The sequence below is a fragment of the Thamnophis sirtalis genome, unplaced genomic scaffold (assembly GCF_051295495.1).
Source record: "Thamnophis sirtalis isolate CommonGarterSnake01/CBP01778 unplaced genomic scaffold, rThaSir2_p1.2 scaffold_7, whole genome shotgun sequence".
NCBI classification, from domain to species: domain Eukaryota; kingdom Metazoa; phylum Chordata; class Lepidosauria; order Squamata; family Natricidae; genus Thamnophis; species Thamnophis sirtalis.
This window is the reverse complement of record NW_028261387.1, coordinates 7,112,010-7,129,409: the sequence shown is the minus strand read 5'-3', so window position 1 is coordinate 7,129,409 and position 17,400 is coordinate 7,112,010. Positions and strand designations below refer to the sequence as shown.

Here is a 17,400-nt window from a genome sequence, read left to right as displayed (position 1 = left end):
CTGTGTTGTCATCTGGAAATGACAAGACAGAAGATGACAAGATGATGGAGATGACAACTGATCCAGAGTTATGATTTCAGACCCAAGAGGGACTTCAAATCAAGAAGTCATCTCTGAGGCAGGAATGTGAATGCAAATGTCTATTTTTCTCTCTTTGGAACTCAAAGAGAGTTCTAAATATTCTTCTCTTGTAAGTTGAACTATGAAGGCTCTCACTTATATGAAAAAAATTAATAGTGGATGCCTTCAGACCAATGGATGTATATTCATTATATTATGAAATCTGTCTTTCCTCATTACAGTCACCTCAGCGAGCAGAATGACTAAGTTAGGTGATCTAAGTGTATGAATTTCTATAGGATTTCCCCCCCTCAAAATCAATCTTATTCGTCACTTCATTCAATAGTTTCCCCAACATTCCTGAAGTCCTTGTCATTGCCATTGGAATTCTCCTTGTGCGTAATTGACAAGTGGTTGGTTTCCACTTGCAATGCACAGCATATTTTCTTCTCATCAATAAATTATACCTTATCCAGGAACTGAAAAGATGGAGCAATGTCACAAGGGCACACATTCAAATGGGTAGCATTGTCCATTAGTTTGCAAAAATGTCATGTCCCATTCATCATTCATCTCTCTCTGCTGGAGCAGTATCAATTTCCCCCTCATTCCTTGTAATGTCCTGTTTCTAGAGCAGTCATCCAGTCTTAGCCATCAGCCTTACATTAAACTGCCTTAATCCTTGGTTGCAGGGTCATCCATACATGTGAGTGTGTGTAAAAACACCAACATGGCGGCCAAAATAGTGTAATCTAATTCCATCATGTGGTCACAATTACCATTTTCACTTTTTGTTTGACTTCTCCACTGCTGACAGAACAACTCTTTTGGCAAATCAGCTACATGCAGTGACTTCTTCATCTATCTATCTATCTATCTATCTATCTATCTATCTATCTATCTATCTATCTATCTATCTATAAATGGCTCTCTCTCTGTGTGTTTGTGTACGTCTTGAGAAATTTTAACCAAACTTGGTGCACAGATTATTTATTCTCTGGAAACAAATACTGTGGGGTTAAGACCTTCCTAACACCCCTCAGGGTGTGTGTTCTGTTAAGATACAGCCTGTTGTGCCTTAAAACAGCTTCTACCATAATGCCATAAAATGGGTTCTACTGTACAGCACTGTGGAATTGCCATGGTAACAGCTTCACAGTACTCCACAAGGGGCCTCCCTCTGGTAAGGAGAAAAATCCAACATTAGAAATTATGCTTGGCCCGGACATTTCCCCCCTATAAATAAACACCCGGGCAACGCCGGGTTATCAGCTAGTCTTCCATAAAGGTAACACAGCTTGTTACTGAATCCTAAGAAGAATGGTGGTTCCCAACCTGTGGACATCATGCCTGCATTGGTAAGATTGGCCCCCTCCTTGGTACTCTTTTGAATGTCTGAAGATATGGTTTTGACGGAGAGCCTGGGGACCCCGGGGTGATACAGAGTCCAACAAGTGGTATGTTTGATTGTTGTCAAATTGTCAAGGGATGTTATTGTTGTTGGGTTTGTGGGTTTTATTTCTGCCCAGTGTCACCGTGAGTAAGTTGGACAGCCATAGAGGTTTTCTAAATAAGTAAAATCACGGAGACCACAAGGAAGAGAACGGGACTTATAACTGAATGCAACATTCAAGTGACTGCTGTGAAATCACACAATCCACCCTTTCCCCATCACAAATATAGCAATAGCAGTTAGACTTATATACCGCTTCATAGGGCTTTCAGCCCTCTCTAAGCGGTTTACAGAGTCAGCATATCGTCCCCCACAGTCTGGGTCCTCCTTTCACCCACCTGGGAAGGATGGAAGGCTGAGTCAACCTTGAGCCGGTGAGATTAGAACCACTGAACTGCAGATAACAGTCAGCTGAAGTGGCCTGCAGTACTGCACCCTAACCACTGTGCCACCTCGGCTCTAATATTCTTTTTCAAGAAGAAGAAAATGGTATGGGAAATATAAATATGATGTTGGAACACAGGGAAGAAGATAGTGTAGGACAGGAGTGTCAAACTGGATTTCTTCGAGGGTTGGATCAGTATTGTAGTTGTCCTCCATGGGCCGGCCAATTGTGGGCGGGGGGGGAGGTGGGACAGATAGCAGACAGGACAGATGTCTCCTGCAGCACCCTGCCAGCCAAATAGGGCTTGGGGAGCCATGCATGCCCTCCTCATGACCCGTTTTGGCCAGCAGGATGCTGCAGGAAGCCGTCCAGGCACTGGACTCTGGTAAGCTCTTATCCTTTGATCAGGATTTAAGTGTAAGAAACATAGAGGGAGAAGTAGCTGGAACGGAATCTGAGACCCAGGAAGCAGATTCAACTGGGAACTCATTAGAGTTGAACACAGATTTGTCCTTAGTTGCAAAAAAAAAAAAAAAATTGTCTTCTTACTACCCACATAGTCCAATCTGTATTTGATCAGCTGTTGGAGGCCAACAAAGAAAATAAAAATGCTAGAAGAAACGTTCCCTAGTCTTATAAAGGAAATTGAGACAGCTGGTGAGAATGGCAATACTGGGAACACACACACACACCCCTCTAAGAGGGGGGTGAGGACTATTTTGGTACAGTTGATAAGCAAAATTCAAAGCTTAGCACTGGTGTACCAAGTGAAAGATACAGGTTCCACCACAAATGCGCGCACAACAAAAGCGCGCCTGACTAAACCGCGGTGTCTAAGGCGCGCCTGACAAAACCGCACGACGAATGAGCGACTAATTAGCCCTAAAGCGCGCCGACAAAAGCGCGCCGACAGAAGCGCGCTGTAACGTAACCCTCAACCTAACCCTCAACCTAACCCTCAACCTAACCCTCAACCTAACTGTAAATCTTACCTTAAATGAAATCGCGCTTCTGTCGGCGCGCTGTTGTCGGCGCGCTGTTGTCGGCGCGCTTTTGACGGGTCACGAAAGATACATACTTCAACTGAGGAAAGTCATGTTAGTTCTACCAATGATCCACATCAGCAATCAAAGACGGAATATGAAGAGGGCCATCTTGAAATCTCAGTCACAGTTACTTAGATGGGAAGTAACCAGAGGTGGGTTCCTACCAGTTCGCACTGGTTCGGTAGAACCGGTTCGTCTAATCTACTGAAACCAGTTAGAAGAGGTTCCACCAGTGGACCCGGAAAGCAGGCCACACCTACAGAAGAGGCTCCAAAAATTTTTGAAACCCACCACTGGAAGTAACATTGATTGAACTGATGGAGATAACTTGGCTTCCACGCTGCCAAGGCTTTAAGAGTCTTGTGCCGTCATTTCAACAACCATTACTACCCGGAATGCTTTTAAGACTCAAGCACTTTCTACAGAGCTTTGGAATTGTGCCAACTGGAGTATTTGAAAATACTTGTGCCCGCTTCCTTCTGACTCTCGGGAAGCTTGCCAAGGCAAAATAAGAGGATACATAAGGGCCCTTTTCTGATAACATTGCTCTACATAACATTCTTCAGAGGAAAGAAAAAAATCCAGCAGGCTGAAGGAAGAAGGTAAATTTGACTTGATGCAACTTCCCACTATGCCTTCTCGGGAGGAGCGAATAAACTTAACGCGGGATGTTGACGATATGAAATCAGGTTTACAACATGTGATTGTAAGCATCGAGTCATTACAGGAGATTCTATCTCTGCATGCAGGAGAGCCACCTTGAACCCAAATGTAGTTCAAACTGGTAAGCTCTCTAGGTGAAATTGCTCCATGAAGCAAGAAGAGGAGACACTTCAGTTTAAATCAAGGGAAAGTTGAATTAAGATCCCCTACACCAGGGGTACCAAACTCAAGGCCCGTGTGCATGGGGTGCTTAAATTTGGCCTGCGGGGCCGGCCCTGAATCAGAACATAATCACATAACATGTGTGGTATAAAACTTCCACTACTAAGCTTACTGTATATACTCGAGTATAAGCCTAGTTTTTCAGCCCACTTTTTGGGCTGAAAAAAGCCGCCTCGGCTTATACTCGAGTCAGTGAAAAATTTGCCCGAAATGGAGGAGAAAAAGGGGCGGGGCCATGCCGCTGGGTGACACTCGTGAATGGCCCAGTGCCCCTGTGAGTTTCCCCTCCCTCTGTGTCAGTTTGCCGCGCAGCGCGCACCGCACCATCCCCCCTCCTCACGTTCTAATGTAATGCAGGGCTGTCTTACGATTCCCCTTCCTCCCCCTTCTGCCGCTCTGCAACGATGTCCCACCTCCTCCTTGTTATGGCAAGCAGCCACATAGCGATGTCCCACCTCCTCTGGTACAGTGATCCAATGATAGGAATCACTGTGCCGTGTGTCATAGGAGGCGGGACATCGCTCCCGCGGCTGCACGGGACATCATCATCACAGCGGGACATCAGCATCATGAGGTGAGTGAAGTATTTCATTGAATACACCGCTAGTTTACTGTTTTTCTTTGAAATAAATATTCAAAAACATTATTGGTATCTATTTTTATTTTTGAAATTTACCGGTAGCTGCTGCATTTCCCACCCTAGGCTTATACTCGAGTCAATAACTTTTCCAGTTTTTTGTGGTAAAATTAGGTGCCTCGGCTTATATTCGGGTCGGCCTATACTCGAGTATATACGGTAAGCTAAATATGCTTCTGCCAAACTCTAATTTAAAAAGACATATTTTTAAACTCTTCATGGTTGCAAACTTGTTTATTTCAGGCCTCTAAAATGAATGCTGTAAAGTCATGATCTTTTTTACACATACACCCCAAATCTATTCTTAATTACTTCTACTTTTATTCATTGCAACATAATAATTTAAGATAAAAAGGAGGGTCACTTTGATGCTTATCACATAAACAGAGATATTACATCATTCTATTGTACTGTAAACTCAGCATTCCACATATCATCCAAAATTAAGTCAGAGTCCAAGGCAAAGTATTCCTCAGAGTTCCAATTTATTAAGAGAGACATGTTGGCACATCTGTGGAAACCCAAATCTGAAAACTTCGTGGGGTTTCCCACCCAGTTGAAAGTTCATGATCTTGCCCCACACCCACAAGTCCATCACATGGTCCAATCTTCCACTGCCACACTGGCAGTTCCACCCATTCAGTTTGGGTCAGGCCCAAATATGTAGAGAACAAAAGATGATCTTGGTTTCTAGAAAGGAATTTCTTAGTTTGTGTTCTGACCCCCCCCCCCTCGGCCCACACCAAAGCACTCCGAGTCAAAGATACTTTACGGAATTTATTCACAGAGAGACAGGTCCTTGGCAGCAAACCAGCACAGATAAGCCTTGGCAGCAATCCAGCCTACCAAGCTCACAATAATGTTCTCCGACATTAGTTCCTGTGTTGACTTCTGCAAAAGGGCATGTGCACAAGCAGTCGTTTTATAGTCTGGAGAGGAGCCTAATGACCACCAGCTGAGTGCAATTACCTCCTGTAACTGCCTAACTGTTCTTTACACCTATTAGCTCTCCCGTGCCGGGCATCTAGGAACAACTCCCTTGGCTCCTCCCCACTGCTGACATCCGGATCACTCTCCCTTGTCTCCTCCCCACTGGTCCAAGGCTCAGGCGCCTCCTGGTGGCCAACCAACCTCTCTGCGCCCTGCTCGGAGTCGGAACCCTGTCCAGGGTCCTCCACATCCTCCAGAGCCGACTCATAGGGCCCCTCGTTGTCGGAGTCTGGTGGCAGCTCCAACGACTCCTGCTGGGCCACAACAGTTTGACAACACATTCTACTCCTTACTATCCCCCCTTCCAATCTCCCACTAATGAAACAGCATAGTAAAATAAGAGTGTGTGTAGCAGGCCAAAGATCCAGAAAGGAATATTCCTGCAGTCCTGACAACCCAAATACTTACCAACAGATTCAAAATTACTTTCATCCCACTCATGCTTCATAAATATCTCCTTCCCTTTCCCTAAATTTTGCAAGTCAGAGACTGTAAATACTGCTTAGTCACAAGCTTCAACCAAGGCACTAATTCAGTCCACGAAAGCTGATCTAAATGATGATAAAATAATTACAATTAAAACATCTGGGATTTGTCTCAGCCAATGCAAAACAACTTGGGATCAATTTCATAATAGATCAGTTGAGCGAATACGTGCCAAGGTGAAAATGGGATGAGCGGCTACAGGAATAAATGAATCCAAGCTTTTGCTGAGAAAAATTGGATTGTTGTACATACTCTGCTGAACATACTGTTCAAGAAAACATCTCGGCGCACGGTGGTAGAACACACTGTAAAAAGTCTCTTGATCACTATAAACTACTCATCTATTTCCAGATTGAGTTACAATTCAATGAACTCTTTTTGTGAAGATTTTACCCCTCTCTCACACCTCCAAATATACACCTCTATTATAGGCATCATTTTTGGTAGTGAGCCATTTTTGGGACACATATATAATCAATACCTCTAGGCGGTATCCAAACAATGGCCTAGAATTGGTAAAATGAATACATTATTGCTTTTTAGCCATTCAAAGTTTTAAAACTATTTGTTTCAGTTGTGTAATATAAGACAAGGAGATTAAAAACTACTCTTTAGATTCAAAACTGGCCAAGCTGAAGATACAATTCTGTTCTGACCCCCCTCGTCCCACACCAACACACACTCCGAGCCAAAGAGAAGTTACGGCATTTAATTAACAGACAGACAGGTCCTTGGCAGCAAACTGGCGCAGACAAGCTTGGGCAGCAATCCAGCACAGATAAGCCATGGCAGCAATCCAGCCTGCCAAGCTCACAATAATGTTCTCCGACATTCGTTCCTGCGTTGAATTCTGCAAAGAGGGGCGTGTGCACAAGCATTCCTTTTATAGTCTGGAGAGGAGCCTAATGACCACCAGCTGAGTACAATTATCTCCTGTAACTGTGCAACTGTTCCTGACGCCTATTAGCTCTTCGGTGCCGGGCATCCAGGAACAACTCACTGCTGCTGTCCAGATCACTCTCCCTTTCTCCTCCCCACTGGTCCAAGGCTCAGGTGCCTCCTGGTGACCAACCAGCCTCTCTGCGCCCTGCTCGGAGTCGGAACCCTGTCCAGGATCCTCCACATCCTCCAGAGCCGACTCATAGGGCCCCTCGCTGTCGGAGTCTGGTGGCAGCTCCAACGGCTCCTGCTGGGCCACAACACCAAACCATGGCTTGGAATTGGTAAAATGAATATGATACTGTTTTTTAGCCATTCAAAGTTTTAAAACTATTTGTTTCAGTTATGTAATATAAGACAAGGAGAGAAAAACTACTCTTTAGATTCAAAACTGGCCAAGCTGAAGATACAATTCTATAGTGCCTGGCTATATAGGTGGTTTATTTTCATCCTTTCCAAGACTTTAGAGAGGAGAATCTAAATTGGATCCTTCTTCTACCTCCCCTACAAACTTCACTGCTAGCATGTTTGGTGCCAACCTTCTTAAAAGTAACATCAATGGAATGATGTGCTGATCGTAAAACATCTTCAGTTGCCCAAATCTGATCATCTATTTGCTTACAAAGGCAGGGAATTTTTTTATATATAAATTAGAGATCCAAACATCATTCCATCTCCAATTCTGCACTGCTGGCCTGTGATATTGATGGTTTGGGATTTCCTCGATCAGTGATGGCGAATCCTTTTGGCACTGAGTGCTGAAAAGGGAGTGTGCATGCACGCACATGTTCTTTAGGGGTGGGCCCTGGAAGAGAAGTGTCGATTGGGCATGTGCGCACCGGGAAATGAACTTCCAGTTTCCAGTGTACATGCTTGTCTCCCGGTTACTGGCACACATGCGCACACAACTATCAGCTGGCTGGCAAGCATGCGCCAATGGAAACCGGAAGACCAGCTCTTCCAATTTCCAGCACTGCCACAGGTTGAAAAAAAACAGCTGATTGGCATGCGTGCATGCACGCCAGAAACACAGAAGAGGAATTGGCGATGCCCCTCTGGTCAACCGACATGGCTCCGTGTGCCACTTCGGGCACGCATCCCATAGGTTCGCCATCACAGTACAAAGATAATGCTTCAGTAGAAGCTCTGTCAATTAAGTTGAAATACGGTTTACAACACACAAGTTAACAAAACCAGACTATTCAAAGAAGTTGGCCGTTTGTATCTGAAACATGTCACTGCCCATCGACGCCAAGTGATCTGAAATCTTTATCCATCTTTACCCACACACAACGGTCTGTACTCGTAAAAACCCTAAAAAGTGGAACTTGACGGGAAAATGGCAAGTTTAACCATCTTGCCAAACTTGCAAGCAAAAAGAGCACTAATTATACTTTTCTGAATAGAAAAAAAAAACCCGCTCCTTAAGGCTGTTGTTAACGCTCTGGAATATTTAAAGCATTCCAACTTCTCCAGTTGAATTCTCAAGAAGATAAAAATAAATGTGTTGAGTGATGAAAACAGTCGAAGAGAAAATAGTTAAATCTAAAGCTAAATATTCTGAAGCATAGCATATCTCTGCTTCAGATGTATTCTATTCAGTGGCGGGTTTCCATTTTTTTTACTACAGGTTCGCGCATGCGCAGAAGCGTCCAGGCGGGTGGGCAGAGCCTCCCGCCGCCACTACTACCAGTTCGCCAGATCCGGGCCGAACCGGGAGTAACCCACCTCTGATTCTACTTCTAAAGGATGTTTCTAGTAGCTTTAAGTGTTACAGAAATACTGAATGCAATTCTGAAGCGAGTTTCAATATACATGTATAATGTTGGTAAGAAAAAGTCCAGAATGCATTTACAGTCAAATAAAAGATTTCAACTATGGGTAGTTTTTTTACTTAAGCGCTACAAATGACAAGACAGCCAACATAAATGTAAAGCGTAAACTACCATACAAACATAAATTATATCATCCCATTTCTTGTTCCTTTGAAAAGCTTTTTTTGAAAATTTAGCCAGGGGAAGGGGAAGAGAGAATCATCCACTCCATCTGGAGCCCGCGTTAACAAAAGCAATTCCCAAATACTATGTGCAATTGACTAGTAATTGAGAAGAACTTATCACACACACACACACACACACAGACACACACACACAGCATAGCAAAACCTCTCCAGATCTGCTTTACATTAATGTTGGCTGTCTTGTATTTTGTAGCGCTTAAGTAAAAACTACCCATAGTTGAAATCTTTTATTTGACTGTAAATGCATTCTGGACTTTTTCCTGAATTGGTGGTAAACCTGACCTCAAATCCCAGAAACCCTGCCTCCAGGAGACCCTTGTCTAAAGTGGATAGCAAAAGTGTGTCCTTATCCTTAGAAGGCATGTTCCATTAGAATACTGTTCCAAATATACAGTTGGTGCAACTCAGTGTTTTTCAACCACTGTGCCGTGGCACACTAGTGTGCCGTGACATAGTGTAAGGTGTGCCGTGGGAAAAACACTTTATATATAGTCAATATAGGCACAGAGTTAAAAAAATTTAACATTTTCTAATGGTGGTGTGCCTCGTGATTTTTTTTTCATGAAAAAAGTGTGCCTTTGCACAAAAAAGGTTGGAAAACACTGGTGTAACTAACAGCTAACAGCCTCTTCTAGGTGCTTCAAGAGGAAGTGGTCCTTAACTACACTTTGGAGGGCAAAAGGATAGATGATCAGAGATTGAAGACTTGCTACTTTAAGGATGGTTTTAAAGCTGTGTGCTCCGATTGGAGCAACCACGCTTAGCAAAGTGCTTTTTCCACCACTGTCAGGGACCTAGTAATGCAAAGTAAAGGCTTCTTGTGCTTAAGAATAAAAATTACAACCTTTGTCCTGGCTTATGGCTTCAGGGCAAGCGGGAAGATGGTTAGAAAAGGGAGATTCCCTGCTCGCTTCTTTTCCTGCGATCTGGCCAGGGATTGGATCCAGGAGAAGGGAAGGCTGGCGATCCCTGGAGATCCCTCCACTCCATCGGCTTGGGGTGGAGGGGGGGTGGGTGGGCAAGAGGCTACCGATTCATCCCGTGCCCCGCCGAGACACCCACCTCGAAGAAGGTGATCCTGCTACCCATCTCGCCGGGGATCCCTCTACGCGCCCTCCAGCTGCCACCGCGGCGAAGATGCCACCGCGGCGCGGGGAGCGGGGTCTTCCTCCTGCCCGACGATCCTCGCAGCTCCGCGGCTGCACTTTAATTGGGGGCCCCCCCGGCGGCTCCTCCGGCCAATCAGGAGATTCCCGACGCCCAGGAGGGAGCCTTGCAGGGATGGATGGAGGGATGGAGGGAGGAGGAGGAGATGGAGGACGTAGCCGCCTCGCCGTCGTTCCCTCCCCGTTTCCTTGCGCGCTGTTGTTGCTGCTGCTCCTGCGGCCGCCTGGAGCCCCGAGGAGAAGAAGCGGGGAATCAGGATCGCCTCGGGACACGGCAACGTCGGCTGATCTGCGGGGTCGCTGGAACCTTGCTTGCGGATCACACGTGCGCGCAGGGACACGGGTTTAACTGATTAACGGGTGAATTGGAAAGGACCTTGTAGGTCATCCAGTCCAACCCCGCCCAAACAGGAGACCCTACACCAGAGGTCCTCAAACTTGGCAACTTTTGAGACTTGTGGACTTCAACTCCCAGAATTCTCCAGCTTAAGCTGGAGAATTCTGGGAGTTGAAGTCCACAAGTCTTAAAAGTTGCCAGACTGGAGAATTCTGGGAGTTGAAGTCCACTAGTCTCAAAAGTTGCCAGGCTGGAGAATTCTGGGAGTTGAAGTCCACGAGTCTTAAAAGTTGCCAGGCTGGAGAATTCTGGGAGTTGAAGTCCACGAGTCTCAAAAGTTGCCAGGCTGGAGAATTCTGGGAGTTGAAGTCCACGAGTCTTAAAAGTTGCCAGGCTGGAGAATTCTGGGAGTTGAAGTCCACGAGTCTTAAAAGTTGCCAGGCTGGAGAATTCTGGGAGTTGAAGTCCACGAGTCTCAAAAGTTGCCAGGCTGGAGAATTCTGGGAGTTGAAGTCCACGAGTCTTAAAAGTTGCCAGGCTGGAGAATTCTGGGAGTTGAAGTCCACGAGTCTCAAAAGTTGCCAGGCTGGAGAATTCTGGGAGTTGAAGTCCACGAGTCTTAAAAGTTGCCAGGCTGGAGAATTCTGGGAGTTGAAGTCCACAAGTCTCAAAAGTTGCCAGGTTTGAGGACCCCCTGCCCTACACCGTTTCTGACAGATGGCAGGTGGTATTTTTAAAGTAGCTGTGAGAATCCCCCCACGTCATTAGACCATTGTGCTAAGGTGCCGTTGCAGGATATTAGTTCTCAACTGCCTGCAGTTTGAGTGAAGCCATAAAAAGGTTCTTCTTGGCCAAGTTCCTTTGGGATTGGGCGGCCTCTAAATCGATTTAATAAATAAGTTTGCTTTGCACCCATGCACGCCCTCGGACAACCCAACACACAATCAGAAAGGGTACAGCCAGTTAGGTTCTCTTTACTCCAACTGAAAGGTGCTCCTCGACTTGTGACCACAATTGAGCCCCGATGTTCTGTTGCTAAGGGGCACATTTGTCAAGTGGTTTTTCTATCCTGCTTACCACAGTGGTGGAGTGAATCACTGCAGTTGTTAAGTTAGTGGCACGGTTATTAAGTGAATCTGCCCTTCTCCATTAACTTTGCTTGTCAGAAGGTCACAAAAAGGGATCCCATGGCCAGGACCTATGTCAGCGTTCCAAGTATCATGTAGAATTAAATCAGAGTCAAAGGCAAAATGATCCTTAAAATTCCAATTTAATAAATCAGACGTCTTGGCATTATGCTGTGTTAATCCCAATTCTGGAAATGACATCAGAATCCCACCCGGTTAAAAGTTCATGATCTTGTCCCCACACCCACAATCCATCACATGGTCCAATCTTCTTCTTCCATGCTGGCATCCACACCCAGCTGCTTCCGGTCAGGTGTAAAAGTGCGGAGACAAAGGATGACCTTGAGCTTCTAGTAAAGAATGAAAACAATACATTCCACAATCCTACTCCTGTCTATTCCCCCCTCCCATCAACTATACTAAAGAAACAGCATAATGAAATAAGAGAAAGTGTGGCAGGCCAAAATTCTAAAAGGAATATAATTGCAGGCCTGACAACCTATTTATTATAGTTTAGGGGGGATAATTAACTATGGTTTTCTCCAGGCATTTTAGAAAATTTAGTTTAACAGAGCTTTTTAAAAAGTTGACACCTAAACTCAACAATGTACATGCATTCCTACTGTGAGCGGAGTGGAGCTGGTGGCAGTGAATGAACTGGTAAAAATAAATGCCAGTGAGATAAAAAAAAAGTTAGCCAGTCACAATTCCAGAAATGAATTTCATTTCTGGGATTGTTTTCTAGTTATGGCTCATTTCCCTGTATAGTATAAAAGTCATTCCTCTTCCATAAATATTTCTTTTGCTTTTGTTTTCCTTGATTAATGTTGGATGCCAAATGTAAGAGAATCTGAAAAAAATAATAAGTTAGCCAGTCACTATCTTTCAGGCCAACCCACCCTCGGTGGGTTATTGTTAGGAGAAAACAGGAAGAAGGAGCGTTATGTATGTTTACTACCTTGAGTTATTTACAAAAATAATGAAGGTAGGCAGGCAGGAAAGAAAAGGGGAAAATTAATGTTTTGAGCTTCAAGTTGGGACAAGGACTCCCAAGATCATGGACTACCCTGTTCAGATCCAATATATGGGCCCTACATTAAGGTGACCAGACATCCCAATTTTGGCGGGACAGTCACGATTTATAACAATTTGTCCCGTGTCCCGGGGCGTTTTTAAAAAGTCCCGATTTTCTGGCTTCATGTTGAAAGCCCAGTGGATTTGCTTAAGAAATCCTAACTGGGGCAAGACAGAAGACACTATGTCTAAACCCTCTCTCTGTCTCTCTCACTGAAGATAAAACGTTAAAGCAAGAAAACGGACCCCCACCCCACCCCTTTTACTTACTTTTATAAGAAAAGATGACCCAGTACCATAGAGCTCCAGGAAATACTTGGCTAGAGAAGTAGTGTTCCTTCCTGGATTTCCCGGATGGGAGGGGCACGGAGGTTGGAGGTCGGCTCGTGTGGGAAAAATGGTGAAATATTTTTCTTTGAACTAAGTAACTATTTTTTCTTTGGGACTAATTTCACCATTTTAATTTGCTCAGTTCTTTGTATTAACATCTACATCATTCTGGATTGACTTGGAGTGCCTGCCTGCTGTTAAGTGAGATGGTTTTTTTTTCTTTTATTTTTTTAAATATATTTTAAAATAATATTTTATTTCTTGTGCATAGGATTTTTTAAAATAGTTTTATTCTGTGTGGATTCTTTTTTTAAATTGTCTTAGACTATTTAAAAAAAAGATTCTATCCAAAATAAATTGAAGTGAAATCATTTTTAAAAAATTATATGCACAATACTTTGAAATATATTGTGCATAGAATTTTTAAGAATAGTTTTACTTCAATTTATTCTGTGTGGAATAGTTTGAAATGTTTTACTTCAATTTATTCTGTGTGGATTCTTTTTTAAAATTGTCTTAGACTATTTAAAAAAGGATTCTGTCTAAAATACAAAATACCAGCTGCAGTTATTCACTTAAAAACTGTGGCAAGAAAGGTGGTATAGTGACCAAAGTTACAATGGCATTGAAAAAAGTGACTGATGACCATTTTTCACACTTAGTGACCACTTTCACACTTAGCGACCGTTGCAGCATCCTCATGGTCACGCGATCAAAATTTTGATGTTTGGCAACAGTTACAATTTATATTTGTAGATTGTAGTTAGGTTGAAATAAAAAAAAACATTACAATACTATTTTTGCGTTGTATGAAAATTTTTGTTGCTCCGTATACATTTTTTTATCAAGGCCCCCACCCCACCCCCCGGTCAAAGGTGTCCCTCTTTACCCATCTGAAAATCTGGTCACCTTACCCTACATTGTCAAGTACTGACAAAAACTGAGATCCAGATTTCTCACAATTCTGCACTGATAGTTTCCCACCAACTATTTACAGAGAGCAATCTCCTCGTGTCATTGCCTCCTCTACGGAGGAATCTGAGATCAGCTTTAGGTAGGGAAATGGTGTTTTTCCTTTTATCCCAGCACAGAACCGCTTAAGCAGATAATCTAAGGTGGAAGGAGGAGGCTTTATGCTGGAATGGTTGGGGTCAGGAAACAGCTCGTCTCTCAATTGCCCTGGAAGTGCTGCTTCTCTTCCTGTCCAGTTGCTGGACAAAGGGCCTTTCTGCAGTATTAGTTATGGCTGGGACAGTGGTGGGTTTCAAAAATTGTTCGAACCTACTCTGTGGGTGTGGCCTCCTTTGTGGGAGTGGCTTGCCGCCCATGTGACCGGATGGGAGTGGCTTGCCGCCCATGTGACCAGATATGAAGATGCCGACGACACTTGTCAGAACCACCTTAAATTACTTCACACACAGCACTGGCATGCATAAGAATATGATGTAAACTTGTTTTTTAAAAGGCATCTTTGGTTTGCGTTAAAACAACTTCAACACACGCAATGTTCTGATTGCCCCACAAACGCCGTAGTCATCCTTACCTTTCACAGAGGCCCTGAGTTTTATAAATATGAGCATGATAGTGTAGAATAATCATATCCAAGGACCAGTGGTGGGTTTCAAAAAAGTTTGGAACCTCTTCTGTAGGCGTGGCCTGCTTTTCGGGTCCACTGGTGGAACCTCTTCTAACTGGTTCGGTAGATTTGATGAACCGGTTCTACCGAATAGGTGCAAACTGGTAGGAACCCACCTCTGGGCTGTGATATTGGCTCAGGAACTCTGGCATTGAAGTGCGCAAGTCTTAAAGCTGTCAAGTTACAAGACCCTTGCACTCCTAACCCTTTAGAAAAAAAAAACCCATAGGTGTTCAAACTTGACAGCTTTAAGACTTGTGGACTTCAACTCCCAGAATTCCTCCTCTCGCTCTTCATCTGGATGATGTGCGGACGGGCGGTGGGAGGGAGCTGGAACCGGTTCTAAACAGCCCTGTAGGTTTGTGGATCCTCTTCTATAGAAGAGGTTAGAACTGGCAGGAACCTATCCCTGATTTGAGGTCAAAAATTGTTGCCCTATGTGACACAGTATTGTGTCCAATTGATGGTTACAAACAGTCAAACAGACACAAGAGTTTTAGTAAAAGATTAAAAAAAAATTAAATAAAATTTAAATCATTAGGTAGTAAATACTGTTTTCAGGATTTGATTTTATATTTTGGGATTTTTACTGCGAGAGGATTTTTGCTCTGTAAAGGTTTTCACTCTAAAAGCACAGTGCATGCTCTATGAAATATTAACTGTTAAGCATTAATTCTCTTTTAGTGTTAGTTATCCTTTCCCCATAGAAATAATTTGGTATGGCTTATAGCCATAATATCCATTATCTTAAATCAGGACACACATATGGACATTTCTGCTTTCCTTCATCTGCTGCACATTTTCTATTTTTTCAAACTGTAAAGAACAGCCAGACGTACATTAAGTGAGGCTGGGACAGTATTTGATATTGTAGAATTGATATATTCTTGGAATAAGCTACAAATATATCACAGAGAGTGAAAGTTAAGAGTATCATCTTCAATTTTAAAAAAAATGCTAGTCATCTAAGCAAGTTTTCTTTTCTTTTTAAAAGTGTTTTTGGATCAGTAAACAGGTTTCAGACTTGAAGCAAAGATTAAGAATAAAAATATAGTTTTTGACAAGCAAAGTCTTTTCCTTAATTCTGCTAACCTTTCTTTAATTTTTGAAGGAGAAAGCCATATTCAACTACGGCTGGAGTAGGTAATACACTAAATATATTGCCTACTCCTATCACTATCTGGCTTACTGCAGCTTTTCCGATTTTAGCCCATCTCAAAAAAGTCATAGTTACCCTTCAGTGGAGGATCAGGGATCTAAATCTCCAAACTGATAGAACTCAATCTCCTGGTTTCGAGGCCACTCCCTCCCTTCCTGGTAACTCCATCCCTAGGAATCATATCATGAAACAAATCTTAGCAGGGGCTTTCTATAATAATTCAATTTTTCAGATGAGTTGGTCCTTGGTGAGAACATTGGTGTATATATTTTAGGTGTTCATTTTTGCTGCACTATTACAAATGGGTTATTAAAGTAGTTATGAGTTCCTTTGGCCATGATGAAAGAAATGTCCTTCTGGGCTCGGCTCCAAGTGGGGAAAAAGACACTGGAGACATGGAGGCTGCTTGGAAAGATGGGTTTATTGGTGGACAGGACCACATGGCTTGAGCCCTGAACAGAAAAGGTGATCACATGCTTCAATGTTGGTGGAGAAGAAGAGAAGGGCTGAGGGAGGGGCTTTCTAGGCTTTTTATAACCTGTTCAGTCCCACCTCTCTGTTTCCTGTTCCTGTGTAAGAAATGTATTCTGATTGGTTGTCAGACTCCCATGGGGCCATGCAGGGGCAACTCTCTAGGCTGTGTTTTTAATCCAGGTTTGGTTGAGTTCTCAGATGCCATGTGGTCAGTTGGGGCCAATATTATCATGCTTTCCTGTAGCTGAAGTGGAGAAGTCTTTATTATGTAAAGTGGACTAGCTTGGCCTTCTTAATGGCCCATTGACAAAGTGGGGATGGGCAGGCAGCTATTCTGTCTTTTAAAACATGTTTCTTTCTTTTCACATCCAGAGAAATAGTCTGCCTTTTCAATATTTCCTAGGATATTTCATTTTTCTGGGAGAGGGATGGGTGATAACTTCCTACATCCCTTTGATTACATCATCACATCTCTGCAATTCCCCTTTAAGTTTACACCACTGGGATGAAAATGATCTAGAAATAATGTCTCCTGGCCCACAGAAATGTTTTCCATCTTGCTTTAATATACGTAGGAAACGGTATTAACATGTTCACCAAATAACTTTTATGTTCCTTCATTTTTAAATGACATACTAATATTAAATAACACATAGTTGGTATATCATTAGAATGAGATGTTATCCTCCCACCTTGGGCTCTTGTTAATATATTCACTCCATTTTTACTGCAGTTCTCTGGGAGGCAGCCAAGATTTTGTTAACCATTATTGGAGACCCATAGACAGTGAGAAATAAAAGCCTGAAGCAGCAAATTCCAGGCTTCAGAATGCATTCTTTGTAACAAATTCACACAAAAGGGGGATTACATAATCCAAGTATCGGAAATATTTCAGTTTTAATTTCATGCAGGCTGTTATGTAATTGATCCCGTTCTTGCAGCTGTGTTTATTATATTAAATGATTATTTTTATTATTATTATAGAACCCCAAACTGCAATATCGTATTAATCTGGTGGAGAATAAACCCTGCTGGACTCAACGGTAATTACTTTCGAGTAGAAAGTGAGTATATGAAGGAATTACAATCTTGGATCTTTCTGTTCCAGTTTTATAAATGATATAGCAGAGGGCTAATGATTAGATAATCAGGCCGTGGTTTTGGCTTTGGATTAATCGGTATATACCCTGCGAGAC

The 17,400-nt window shown here is 43.1% G+C and overlaps 1 protein-coding gene across 1 annotated transcript in view; it reads right to left on the bottom strand.

Annotated features, from left to right (window-relative positions):
- Window positions 1-10,068, bottom strand: part of LOC148044529 (very-long-chain enoyl-CoA reductase-like) — a 40,590-nt gene extending 30,522 nt beyond the window's left edge. The window contains exon 1 of the mRNA XM_087719272.1: window positions 9,964-10,068. Coding sequence (XP_087575398.1) covers window positions 9,964-9,990 — 27 coding nt within the window. The 5' untranslated portion in view covers window positions 9,991-10,068. The remainder of the gene's footprint in view (window positions 1-9,963) is intronic.
- Window positions 10,069-17,400: the final 7,332 nt, after the last annotated feature.